Consider the following 14,557-nt stretch of genomic DNA (forward strand, 5'->3'; position numbering starts at 1 on the left):
CATAAGCCTTAAACCAAAAGGATGAGATATATGTGAGTAATGCAGATCACCACTTCACCATTAATAAGCAAAACACATTTCACTGCTCAAAGCTTCCTCATGTAACAATGGAGAATACGAGATGATTCAGCCGGCTGCATACCTTCCGTTAAGTCAGAATTTGACTCCAAAATAATTGTCTCAACATAGATGCAACTGTTCCAACTTCCAACCAGAGACCTGTCAGCCGATAAATGAAAAACTGTATCAAACCTTCTTGGTTAGTTGACAGAACGAACCTCATGAACACCACTCCTGAGCATTTTGGAACATGCGTAGCCACGGGCTTGGGCCTTTCTTGTCCACGTCCCAGCTCGTGGGATACCAAGGATACTGCCACATCAAGAAGCAGCGTTCTGGATGAGGCATCATTGCAAGATGCCTACCATCTGGGGAACAGATGGCTGCCACATCTAAAGGAGAACCATTCACATTGAAAGGATACACTTCTGTGGGCTTCTCATCGTCGTCACAATATTTCACGGGGACCAAGCTCGACTTCAGTACACTGTTGAAAACATCATCATCTGGGAAATAAGCTCTTCCCTCTCCATGAGCTGCCCATACACCTAATGTACTACCCTCCATTCCTTTGAACATCAAAGCTGGTGAATTTTCAATCTTCACACTTGAGAAACGGTTAAACCGTCCGGATTCATTGTGTATGAACCTCGGTTGTGATGGATCCCCATTGTCGCCAACAACACCTCCAACTTTGGGGCATGGAACCCACCCTGAAAGAGCCATGAGCTGACATCCGTTGCAAACTCCTAAACTGAAAGTGTCTGGCCGCTCATAGAACTCTTGAAATTGAGCTAGTAGAGGTTTATTGAATCTTATAGAAGCTGCCCAACCTTTCGCTGAATCTAGTACATCGGCGTAGCTAAATCCTCCAACAAATGCAATACCTCGGAAGTCATGCAATGAGATGCCTCCATTAAGAAGGTCAGACATAGTGACATCCCAAGGTTCAAAACCTGCAGCAAAGAAAGCAGCAGACATTTCTCTATCACCATTGCTCCCTTCTTCACGAATGATAGCAACCTTTGGTTTTGAAGTAGCATTCATGTATTTCTCATCTGTATATGATGGAGTGAAGGACAGACGCCATGAAGGCTCATGGCAACTCTTGAGGCCATCTTTCTCAAGTTCCACACAAGATGCCAATCTTTGCAATTTTTCCAACTCGAAGCTGGTTTCCTCCCACAGGTCCCGGAGCTCAGATGTTTTTTCAGTCAACTGAGAGATACCACCAATCTTTAGCTCAACTATGGGTGAGGATGTGACTTTGCCAATGATCAAGGAAGATACTCCAGCACCCACGAGTTTTTCTGTCACCACACCTACATCCTTTTTACTGACCTCAATTATGACGCCAAGCTCCTCGGCGAAGAGTGTTTCAGATACACTACAGCTCTCAGGAGTAGTCAAATCCAAGTGAATGCCATCTCAAGAACACTTACTAGCAATCCTCCATCACTGATATCATGACCAGCTGAAATCAAGCCTTCCTCAATCAAGTTTTGCACTGCATTGAACACACTCTTGAGGTAAGAGACGTCATCTAGATCGGGGCACTCATCCCCAACTTGACAATATACTTGTGCAAGAGCGGAACCACCAAAGCGGCGCTTTCCTTTTGCCAAATCAATGTGGAGGAGAAGACCATCATCACCAAGCTTCAAATCTGGTGTCACAGTTTTAGTTATGTCGGGACAAGTGACATAAGTACTGATAACTAGATTTCCAGGAGCCTTGACAACTTCTTCAGATGAATGAGCAGCCATAGAAAGACTATCCTTTCCACCATCAATAGCAATGCCAAGTTCAATCATTGCTTCTGAAAGAGCTATAGCAGCATCATACATTGCTGCCCCTTCACCATCCAACTTAGCTGCATACATCCAATTGCCACTCGCCTTCACATCTGAGAGAGAAGTGACCCTAGCCCAAACAAGATTTGTCAAAGCTTCTCCAATAGCTAGCCTTGCATAGCTCCTGGATTCAGAAGACCTTTGATTGGCTGCTCCCCAATTGAGCAAGCCCCTCCAGTAATGCCAGTATAGCTTTGAGAAATTACTGCAACATCAGAAAGTGTAATCTGAAGTGGACCCACAATTTGCTGTTGTGCAACAAGCCCTGTCACACACCTATCAACTTTGGTAGTCAGGAATGGTTTTGAAGCAATAGAAGGAAGCCTTAATACTCTTTTCAGGGACTCCATAACAGTTATCCCTGGAGCAATATCAAGTGGCTGAGGAGCATTAGCAACTCGATGAAATTCAAAAGTTTTCTGGGGCATGTCCCCAAGTACCTTCTCGAGCTCAAGATCCACAGCAGGCAGTGGAGGAGGTAGTCCATTTGAGTTGCATTTTTCCATAGCTAAGCCATCCACAAGAGTGATCCGCCCTTCACCACTAATTGTTCCAAGGACTGCCATCGAGACTCTCTCCCTTTTACATATAGACTGTAAAATGTCACGGCTTTCAGGATTCACTAAAATAGCATCTTGCTCCTGGTACTCTGCACCCCATATCTCCAAAACTGACATGGTGTAATCACCTACTACCACTGCCCTGATATCGATGGTAGCACCCTTTGGGTATATGATTTCTTTAACAACATTACAATTCCCCCCGGCACCCTAATCATGAATGCTAATGATAGGATTGTTCTCTCCCATTTCAATACAAGCACGAACAACTCGATATAACTTTTGTGCCATATCTGCATCTCCACGTTGTACAACATTGAAATCCAGCTCAGCATCATTTTGGCCACTAACCATACTGGATGCAGCACCACCGCCCATTCCAATACAGTAGGCTGGCCCTCCAACCTTGACAACTAGCATACCAATTTCAGGCTCACCCTTTGATATGTGGCTATGATCAATCTGCCCAATGCCTGCACTGAACATAATCGGCTTTAACCATTCTCTTCTTTCCCCATTTGGCAGCCTCATTCCAAAAGTCCTGGTGTAGCCCTGAATCAATGGTTCACCAAATTTGTTTCCATAATCTGATGCACCATTACTTGCATCAATGAGAATCTTCAGCAGGGAAGCCAAGTTTGAAGGATATGTGAATGACTGATCCTCCCATGGAGTGTATGACCCTTCAATATTTAGATTCCCAACACAGTAACCAGCTGTAGATGCCACAATATATGAGCCCTACCAGTGGCATGTGTATCTCTGATCCTGCCTCCAGCACCTGTCTCAGCACCGGGGTAAGGGGCCACGGCACAAGGGAAGTTATGGGTCTCAGCAGTAAACAGGATATCTAGGTCACGAGCACTCATATCCAGTGGGCACGCCAAACCTGGGTTGGTTGGCCGCAACTCATCCACAGGAAACCCTCTGATTGCACTGGAGTTATCCTTGAAGCCAATAACTGAATTGCTCGGGTTCGCTTGCAAAGTGCTCTTAACAATTTGCATAAGAGTTTTGTCCATTGGTTCCCCATCTACAACAATCTTTCCAGTAAAAAACCAATGCCTGCTATGCTCACTGTTAGACTGGGCCATATCAAATAACTCAACATTCGTCGGATTTCGCTTGATGTCATCCATGAAAAGCTTGGTGTAATACTGCAAATCTTGCTCATCAAAGGCCAAACCCATTTCTTCATTTATTTCCTCCAATGCCTTCCGGCCCTTCTCCATCACAGGTATATATCACACTTCCTCAGGAGCCACACCTCTTCCAAAAGATGTGAGCTTCTCATTATAAACGCACTCCGTCATTCTGTCATGCACCAAGGCAGCAAGGTCATTGATCTGACTCTGTACCAACGAACCACTTCCAGGGGCAAGGTACAACAAATATCTCCTTGACCACTCCAATCTGCTTATTTCCGTCAAACCACAAGCTCGACAAATTGATACTGCATTGGAAGACCATGCAGTGGTGAAAGACAACCGAGGGCCAACTTCTACGACAACAACACTTGAGTTTGTTCTTATCTCATCATCAAGAAAACTCTCAGTCCCCAAATTCTCAGGCTCAAAGGTTTCCCCCAATAACCATCTAAGCACTGAATGCTTATCACTGGGAAGATCACCGTCCACACCAATATTATAACACTGCTCGGTTTTCAAGCCTATAATTTGGTTTGAAACTTTAGACTGAATCAGCTTCAGAAGCTCAGCCGCTTCATTGTCCTGCAGTAAAGGAACTCGATAGAAATGCACAACCTTTGCAGCAACCCTCTGAACGTGTTCCAATTCTGATTCTGTTCTCCCTGAATGGCCTACATCCTTTAAGAGCACGGCTTTAACCTTCACTTTCCTTGGTGCACGAGAAATTCTTACAGAAGGCTGCTTTCCTGGAAACCTTCCCCATAGTAAGCAGTTAGCTTGTCTAAAGGAATGTTTAGGCAAAGCCAATTTCTGCCTGTAGGCACCCTGCCGATAGAAAAGATATGAATCAGCAAAAAATTTCAAGTAAAATTTGCTATACAACTTATGATTAATATTGTAAGAGAACATACTTGTAAAATCCGGCTGCTGTGATTTCAAAAGCGGCAGCCATTGCTCCTGTGCCAGAACTATAATCACAAGTCACAACAAACAACTAATTAATTTTTTTCTATAAAATCCCACCAAACACCGAACTCAACCCTGAACCAAGCAAGGACGAAATTAATTGGTAAATGAGCTCCTGAAACCATACCTTCTTCACGGTTTTCCAGTAGTGCAATGCCGGATATATGAGCGAGAGGGCAGCGACAAAGGCAATTTATCTCTGTATCTCAGAAGCTGCAAACCGAAATCAATGGTGACAATGCACAATCCAGAAAATACAAATCTTTATATAATGGATTATAGTAAAACAGAGTATTCTTATGCATTTTGTTCTGCCAAAAAACATATTCCACAATCCATATTCATTCTAATCTCTGGAAAAATTCTTATCTCAATGAATTAAACTTTTCATCTAAAGTATGTAACTTTTCATCCACCCTAATAACTTAAATTTTCAATAAACCAGAATTATTATCCTCTGCTCCCATAAACGAATTCATCAATTTTAAATAGATGTCATTTTCAGTTTTTACAAGCAAAATTTGAACGAATTTGAATTCTGCAAACTACATCTCTCTCTAATTGCATAGTGTATTAGATAATCCAATTGCAAAACTCTCTTTCTGTAGAACACGGTGCCATGTTGCAGATGAGAAAAATATGAAGGAGGGGAAATTCCGGCATCTTTGTCATTGAAATGATAGAGAGTAGAAGATAATTACCGTATTGAAGAAACAGAAGCTTGGAGGATAAACCCCGTGAAGAAGAAGAGGGTTTAGGGTTTAAGGCTATGATTTTGGGGTTCTTTTTCTTTGATATTATGGTGGACTGCCATTTTAGGGGTTGTTTAAATGAATTGTATTCATAATTTTATTTTATTTTATTTTAGTGTTAAAATTGATTAACTTTATTTAATATAGAAGTATATTCCGTGCTTTTAAGCTTTTATATATCTTGCTACTAATTTTAGTTTAAGCTTTTAGTCTTTTACTTATTTACTGATTTACTCCAATTTTTGTATAAGATTATGGCATTGAGCACCATTTGATGACATCGATGGTCCCAGAATCTACAGTTTTCTCGATCCAAAAAAATGAAAAAAGGAATATCTAAGAAAAACTAGGATTAAAAACCAAAACAAACACCAAATTTTAAAAATTAAGGAATTAGATTATTGCAAACAAATATAATCATTATGCATTTAAGTTGATCTATTTTTATTTTACGTTTTCGATATGTGAATGAATATCCCAATAAAGTTTTACACCCAGATTCTTATCGCTCATAACATCATTTGTTACTAATATAATTAACTCGAAAAATCGATCTTCCACAGTAAAAATATAATTAAGTCAATAATTTAACAACTAAGCATGCAAGGGAATAATCAAATTAACTAATAAGAGATGTGCAAGATATTTGGCAACTAACGATCATATTTTGTCTACTATATACGTCAATGAAATGCTACGTACGAATCACATTCACTGCACTTGCCAATTGCCATATTTATTTTATACTACTACCATATTTCAATCACGTTTCTTTGATAAACTTATAAAACTAATCTTATGTAATATCCACATTTGCGTATTGGATAAGTTAATAAATCCGAGTAATTAAACGTTATCTATCGACCAATTATTACCATGCAAATCTATTACGTAGCAAATTTTCTTAATCCACGTCAAATTCCTAACAGTCTTATGTGGCTTTAGAATTTCTCAATTTTTTCAGAAGATAGATTTTCATAGCTTTCCATAATCAAGATTGTGATTATAGACACATCAAGATTTGTATATGCTGTAATTGATTTATTAACTAATAAGCTTTAAAAAAAATTCGAATTTTGACCAGAGGAGAAACCTTCCAACTATGGATAGGTGAATGCGTGGGAATTGATGCATAGCAGAGTTTAAACGGAAACATGCATTAATGCATATACCTCTTCTATAAATACTCATAACCCTAGATTTCATTATTACTACATCACACACAAATCGATTATTTCACTAATACTTAGTACTAGTTTAATCCCAATGTCGTCGTCATCATCAACAACATCATCTTGTGATGGAAAACTAACCACTATTCTGAGCATTGATGGAGGCGGCATTCGCGGTGTCATCCCTGCCAAGATTCTTGAATTCCTCGAATCCGAACTCCAGAAATTGGACGGCGAAGATGCTAGAATTGCAGACTACTTTGATGTAATTGCAGGGACAAGCACCGGAGGGCTGGTGACGGCCATGTTGACTGCTCCCGATGCTAATAATCGCCCTATTTACGCTGCTAAAGATATCGCTCCATTTTATGTACAACATGGGCCTAAGATTTTCCCGGAGAGGTTTGTTTGAATTTTGTTACTACTAATTGATGATGCATGATTGCATGTGAATTAGTAATTGTGAGATATGATACATTAATATTAGTAATAATAATTTTAATCATTGGTTGGTTTAGGTGTGGATTGCTTGGATCGGTGGCAGCATTAGTAGGTCCCAAATATGATGGCAAGTATTTGCAAGGGCTCACAAGGGAGATATTAGGGCAGACTCGTTTGCATCAAACCTTAACCAATGTTGTTATCCCATCATTTGATATCAACTATATGCAGCCTACCATCTTCTCTTCTTACCAGGTCATCTCTCAATCTATCCTTTTGTTGTTTTTATATTCAAATAAATTTATGTATGGATGCAACAGGTGAAGAATCTGGGCTACAAGGACGCGCTACTGTCCGACATATGCATCGCCACCTCTGCAGCGCCCACTTATTTTCCACCACATAGTTTTACAAACGCAGATGACTCAGGCCGGTCTTGGGATTTCAATCTCATTGATGGTGGTCTCGCTGCCAACAACCCGGTACACAATCCACACTTGAATTATAATGTTTGCAAATGAAATAAAACAAATAGTCCACGTCAATCTAAAAATAGAACTGGAATCACTATATAAATCTCCTTTAAGTTTCAAGTCTAGTCTTATGGTATCCGATCGCCAACTGTGTGCTGAAATATTAACTCATCCATCCATACAAATAGGCCGAAACAAAATCACTATATAAATCTCATGGCTAGTATTGTTATCATCGATTGATTTTAAGATGGAAAGACAATATGATATTCTTGCAGACGTTGGTGGCGATGAGTGAAGTGGTGAGCAGAAGTGATGATTTATTCCCGACTGATCCTCTGAACTGCACAAACGTACTGGTGATATCGCTGGGCACGGGCTCTGCGAAGAAAGAGGATTACACAGCAAAAATGGCGTCGAAATGGGGCGTGTTGGGATGGCTCCTTCAACGAAATTCCACACCTATAATTGATATCTACAACCAAGCTAGCGCACACATGGTAGATTATTTCTTGTCAACCGTGTTTCACGCTCAAACTTGTCAACAGAACTATCTCCGCATTCAGGTTAGATAAAATACTAATCAGAACGATTCTAATTCGTTCCATCAATTCTCTAATGCATATTTTGGTCGTTTCTCATTCACTACAACAACCAAAAAAAATTGTTAAGGACATTTTTTAATAATTTTTTTAATGTAATTAAGGACTTTAATTTGTGTTTCTAAAATATATCACCAACGCTTCAAAAAAACATCCTTATTATTGGCATCCCAACTAGGATTAGAGGACGCAAACAGAAGCGTCCTAAAAAGCAAAAGATTAAGATAATTTGTCCTCATTTACGAACACTTTCTTTAGCGACCTAAATTGTTGTTATTTTTTAAAATTTTCCAACGTAAGTAATTGCGTCGTGTTCTTAAAAACAAGTTTTTTGTAGTGATTTAAGGTTTTTTCAAGTTAAGTCTTGGTGTAGTTTTGTCTCTGATATATATTGCTTTTGTTGTGGGTGTCACTGTAACACGCAACACGAATATTTTTAATAACTGCCCAGGCTGAAAATTTAACCGGAGATAGCTCGTCGGTGGACATCGCGACGAAGGAGAATCTGTTGAATCTGGTTGGAATCGGGGAAGGTTTGCTGAACGCTCCTTCCTCAAGTGTTAATCTGCAAACAGGAATTTCTGAGCATGCTCTTTGCGGAGGCACAAATAAGGATGCTTTGATTAGGTAATTAATTTTTTTTTTTCCACATTTTTCAGTTACATATAGTACCTTTTTTCTTTTTTGATTTTTTTTTCTGTTTCCTTGTGATTTTTATTGCAGGTTTGCTAAAATGCTCTCTGATGAACATAAATTCCGGCAGTCAAAATCACAGCACAAGAACTAGAATGGAACTCATAATTGATATAGTGTATAATACTAGTACTACTATTTAACTAGTATTGGTTTGGGAATTAAGTAGGAGTTTAAGTTATATTGCTCTGGCTTTTAAATTATTTTAGGAGTATGATTTATGGGTTAATGTATAGTAATTTGTTTGAATGTGACATCAGTATGTATGTCTGCTTGTAAAATTGATGTATATTTATCTTTATTTATAAATAAAATATGGTAAATGAATACTATTTGATAATTTAATCAATTAATTTAATTTGCAGTGGAAGGATGTTAGTGAAATCCTGGTAGTTTGCTCTATTAAGTTAATTTACTTAACATTTGATATGCACGAATTCCAAATAAATAAAACGTAAAGAAGTTATTAGACGACCAAATCCCTTTTCTTCGTTCCACTTAATAAAACATAAAGAAGTTATTAGAAGACCAAATCCCTTCTCTTCGTTCCACTTAATAAAACATAAAGAATTAAGGATAGGTGTACACAGTACATGATCAAACTTCTTTTAACATTTTACATTAATCGATTCATAAACATTAATTGATTTAAAATAAATTTAAAAACTTTTAAAATTCAAATTGATTTAAAACTTTTAAAAATATTAATTGATTTACATTAATCATACTAATCATTTTGCAACACTTCGCAAAATTAAAATTTTAATTTAAATATTTATATATTTAAGAAAAAAATATTTTCTTACTAAATATTGTGTAACTAATTCGAATCAAGCTCGAAATCATGTTACGAATTAGACATAAAAATTTCTATATCGCTTCTTTTTTATTGCTACATTATAATACAATAAATAACAAAACTAATTTATAACTAAATTCAATTAATTTAAAATTTTAAAGATATTATTATATACATGTACAATTTATGTACATTTATCTTTTCTCAAGAATTTATTGGACATATGTTCACTATTTTTGGGTTGAATTGAGTTGCTTCCATGTATATTGCGATTTAAATTGGTCGTCGGAGTAATAAGCTAATCGATAAGCAGTAGCATTCACTCGACATAATGGATAAGTGATCAATACAAAAAACTTACTCCCTCTGTCCCAAGTATGAATTATTTCCTTATTAGTTTGTCTATATGAACTTTTTAATTGTTGGAATAGTTAAACAACACATTACCCATATACATCATTTTATTTACAATTTATACAATTACACTACACTACCAATGATATGAAGCCAACTCTCCATTAATACTACTTACACTACCTTTTATCACTCTATCTCTTACTTTACGAATTATACATTAAAAATAACAACAATTTAGAACGCAAAAGAAAACGTCCATAAATTAAGGACAATTTAACTTATTTTTTTTGTGATTCTAGGACACTTTATTTGCATCCCCTAGTTTTAGTTGAGAATAAAAATATTTTTTGAAGCTTTAATGATATATCTAGAAATACAAAATTAACATCCTTAATTGCATTAAAAATATTGATAGCCATTTCTTTTAGGGGAATATGCATAAAGGATTTTTACCATGAAGATCTTAAAAAGCTAAACGTTATTTTACTGTTTTTTGAATTTTATTTTAATTTCCAATATTTTCCTTTTTTTTCCTTTTCCGTCAATTGGATTTTAGATTTCATATAAAAAATTACTTTTAAAGTTAGTTTTATTTTAATCATAAATTATTATATTCTGAAGAAACTTGGGCTTCTTACAATTTGACTTGTCAGACATTTTGCATTAATATAAGTAATTAACTAATAAGCGTTATCCGAAATTTTAGTACTACTATTTTTAGTCGATGGAATAAATATTGACCGAGAACCGAACTCGATTATAGATAAATATTAAGGTGGTGGACATTAATTATTAATTTACTATGATCAAATTTTTGTGATATCATATTCAAATACATTAGCCAGTAAGATCACATTATTAGTATTATTATCTTAATTAATTAGGTCAACTTTTCAAATGAGTGCTAATCACGGCCCCCCATATAAAATGGCATATACGAATAACGTGAAAAACTATGAATCATATAAACTAAAATTTATAAATCAAATTGACAGACTAAATTACCGATATTGTAAGCTGAAGTACTATTTTCTTAGCTACCCATGCCAAACATCATCTAATAAACTACCATGCCAAATATCATCAAATAAAACTAAGTAATTGTACTGAGTCACACAGGCCGTGCAACCCAATAGTATAATTTAAATAATTTTCATTTTGAACAAATTAAGTGATTGGACTAAGTCACATAGATCGTTTAACCCAATACAATTTAAATATTTTCGATATGAACAAATTAAGTAATTGTACCGAGTCACACAGACCAATTTAGAGAAGTTTGTATATAAACAGATTGCTCAATTTGTAGCGAATAAATCAATTTAAGACCAACTTAGAGAAGCCTATCTGAAATGATCAGATTGAAGTCACCTGCAAATTTAGTACTACTAATATACAAGTCAACCTTGGACAGTCGTGTAGCTGCCCAAGAAACGTGATTATTCATGTATTTGCATTTAATAATTCCAATAGTTTATCTAAATTTTAACATGATGGAACCACTAATATTTCTTAATTATCATAAACTAACCCTGTCAATGTTGAAGCGTGGGGGTCATGATTTCTCGCACAAGTTTCCTAATTAATTAGATCATTTGATTCCCTCTATAAATAGAAACCCCTGAGTTGTGATAATTTCATAAGCAATTACAAAAATTAAGAGATACTTTGACATTCAATTCAATGGCATTAGCATCATCATCTTCTTTCAGAAAGGTACTTCCCCCGACTAATGGAAGGCTAATCACAATTCTTAGCATCGACGGGGGCGGAATTCGCGGCATCATCCCTGCCAAGATTCTTGAGTTTCTCGAATCCGAGCTCCAGGTAAACTCACGTTCGTGTGCAATTTATTTATTTTTTGTTTGGCGTAAACTTATAGTAGTAGTAGTAGTAGTATAATTTTTAATTGGAATCGATGATCAGAAATTGGACGGCGAAGATGCTAGAATCGTCGACTACTTTGATGTTATCGCTGGGACGAGCACCGGAGGGCTTATGACAACCATGCTGGTGGCACCAGATGCTAATAACAGACCCTTATACGCTGCTAAAGATATTGCTCCATTTTACGTGAACAATGGGCCTAAGATCTTTCCCCAGTATGATTATTTCCTAGTGTACTATTTTCTCTAAGTTATTATTTTTAATTAGGGTTTTGAATATTAAAAAGGGATATTAATTTGTAGGCCCTTTGGATCGTTTGGAAGCACGTTTGCTCAATTGGGAGGACCCAAATACAATGGGAAGTATTTACACAAATTGTTGAGAGATGGTTTAGGAGAGAGCCGGTTGCATGACACCTTGACCAACGTTGTCATCCCGACCTTCGACATCAAGTTAATGCAGCCAACTATCTTCTCCTCTTACGAGGTCGGTCTCTCTATCTCTCTCTTATTTTATTGTTTGCACATATTGCCCTTATGATAATATTGAAAAATATGTACTATAATGATATCGCAAATTTTAGATCTAAACTGTTTGTTTTAGATCATCCAACGAATTATATTATGTTTAATTTTATATTAGGAAGTCATTCTCACCCTAGTGCAACTATATATATAGATAGGGTTGTGATCTATGATGGTGAAAAATAGTGAATTTAATTGTTACAAATGTAGATGTATAAAGAGCTAAATCAAGAGAGGAAATGAAGTGTGTTTTAACTTTTAATTTGAATTGAAATCAAGCATTATAAAATCTAAAATCGTTAATTAGTTGATAATTAATCAAAATTTCGTACCATGAGATGTATATGTAGATAATATAAAGTAGTAGTATTGAATTTATCAACATAGCAATAATATTATTGTTTATATGATCTAATTATTTTTCAAAAAGTCTAAACCTTTACAAATGGAATTGTTGAATGACCATTTATTTTAATATGCAGGTAAAGAATTCACCTTTCATGGATGCACTATTATCGGACATATGCATCGGCACCTCCGCCGCGCCAACCTTCTTTCCGGCCCATCATTTCACAAACTCCGATGCCTCCGGCCAGTCCCGGGATTTCCATCTCATCGACGGAGGTGTAGCTGCTAACAACCCGGTATATACTTATTACTCCTTTCGTCCTAGCTAGTTGTCATATGTTACTTAAATCATTTTCTTTTCCACGACAAAAAAACATTACATTTAATCTTCTTATTCTATTTTTTATTTTATTTTATTTCTTATTTCTCTCTCGCACTTTATTCTCTTTACATTATATCCAATTTTTCTTTTATCTTCAATGATCAACTAAACTACGGTCTAAAACTGGAAATTTTTTTATTCTTAAGACATTAGTAGCAATAAGAGAAGCCATGAAAGAAACGATGAGAAACTTCCCAGATTACTTCCCGGTTCGGCCGCTCAACTTCGACAAATTGCTAGTGATCTCACTGGGCACCGGCACCGACAAGGAAGAGCAGAAATACACGGCGGAGCAGGCGGCAAAATGGGGCATCTTCAGCTGGTTGGTTCAGGGGAATTCCTCACCGGTGATCGACATTTACAACCAGTCCAGTAAAGATATGGTCGACTACTTCTTACAAGTCGTTTTCCAGTCACTTCAATCCGAAGATAACTACCTCCGCGTTCAAGTAAATACTCTCTTCGTCCATCATTAAATATCTGATTTTTCCAAAAATGGACATTGTTAATAAAATAATCTCATTTCAACTTTTCTATTTCCACTGACTCGTTCAATTATCATTTACTATTATTATAAAATTAATATAAAAATGAGACTCGTATTCTAATAGTGTACTTTTCACGTAGGAAGAGACGCTGACGGGGTCAGCCTCCTCGATTGATGTTACGACGAAGGCGAATTTGGATGAGTTGGTGAGAATTGGGGAGAATCTGTTGGGCAAGCCAGCTTCTAGGGTTAATTTGCAAACCGGAAGGTCCGAGCCTATACCTAATGGAGGCACAAATCAGGAAGCTCTGATCAAGTAATAACATATATTTTCTCATATTAATATATTTGAATTAAACTTATTTTTGGCAGCTTATCTTAATTTATTTTATTCGTATATTAATTGCAGGTTTGCAATAATGTTATCTGATGAACAGAAGATCCGAAGGTCCAGCTCACAAACAGCAGAATAAATTATAAGTAAATCATGATGAAGATATTTAATTGTAATGATGTTATTCTTTCTTGTATTAGTAAGAAAAGTTCATAATAATGTACTCCAATAAAATAAACTCTCTGATGTATTATCGTATTTCGTATAGATTTTTGGTTGTGTGAATAAATTTTTATTTACTAGCCATTTAGGACACTACTTTGTTTGTTCTTTGAATTTCATGGGATTTGTCGCGTGAAATTAAGCGACATAATTTTCTCCATTTTAAAAATCACGATTTCGAAAATCGAATGTACAGTGTTTATTAGTATATCGTTCTGTTTAAAAATTAAAAAGACAGTAGTAATAAAAAGTAATCGTTGGGTATAAATCCTTTCTATATTTGGGAATAGGAAAAAATAGAAATAATATATTAATGTTTTTCCAACTCTATTGAATTTTTTAGAGTGACGTGGAAATAAATTTATAAAAATAATAATATGAACAATAACTATATTGAAATAAAAATAATTGTATAAACATAAAATAAATAATGCTAATATAAATTAAAAAAGAACGATGCATATACAATATACTATCAAACATAACAAAATAAAGGT

The 14,557-nt window shown here is 36.0% G+C and overlaps 2 protein-coding genes and 1 pseudogene across 3 annotated transcripts; 2 read left to right on the forward strand and 1 right to left on the reverse strand.

The window, feature by feature from the left end:
- Window positions 1–8: 8 nt before the first annotated feature.
- Window positions 9–4,573, reverse strand: LOC121784410 (annotated as a pseudogene).
- Window positions 4,574–6,605: 2,032 nt separating this feature from the next.
- Window positions 6,606–8,814, forward strand: LOC121783888 (patatin-like protein 2). The gene is made up of 6 exons (XM_042182071.1): window positions 6,606–6,913; window positions 7,030–7,207; window positions 7,273–7,434; window positions 7,704–7,991; window positions 8,479–8,654; window positions 8,751–8,814. The coding sequence occupies exons 1-6, from the start codon at window positions 6,606–6,608 to the stop codon at window positions 8,812–8,814; spliced, it is 1,176 nt and encodes a 391-aa protein (XP_042038005.1).
- Window positions 8,815–11,514: 2,700 nt separating this feature from the next.
- On the forward strand, window positions 11,515–14,123 carry LOC121783772 (patatin-like protein 1). Of its 2 annotated transcripts, XM_042181946.1 has the most exons (7): window positions 11,515–11,703; window positions 11,803–11,978; window positions 12,066–12,249; window positions 12,770–12,931; window positions 13,164–13,466; window positions 13,645–13,820; window positions 13,914–14,123. In XM_042181946.1, exons 1-7 carry the CDS (start codon window positions 11,560–11,562, stop codon window positions 13,975–13,977), a joined length of 1,209 nt encoding a protein of 402 aa, XP_042037880.1. In that variant the 5' UTR covers window positions 11,515–11,559; the 3' UTR covers window positions 13,978–14,123. The 2 variants fall into 2 exon arrangements, with proteins under 2 accessions (XP_042037880.1, XP_042037881.1); XM_042181947.1 differs by lacking the exon at window positions 13,914–14,123 and having other exon boundaries at window positions 13,649–13,791.
- Window positions 14,124–14,557: the final 434 nt, after the last annotated feature.

This window comes from Salvia splendens, chromosome 21 (genome assembly GCF_004379255.2).
Source record: "Salvia splendens isolate huo1 chromosome 21, SspV2, whole genome shotgun sequence".
NCBI lineage: Eukaryota > Viridiplantae > Streptophyta > Magnoliopsida > Lamiales > Lamiaceae > Salvia > Salvia splendens.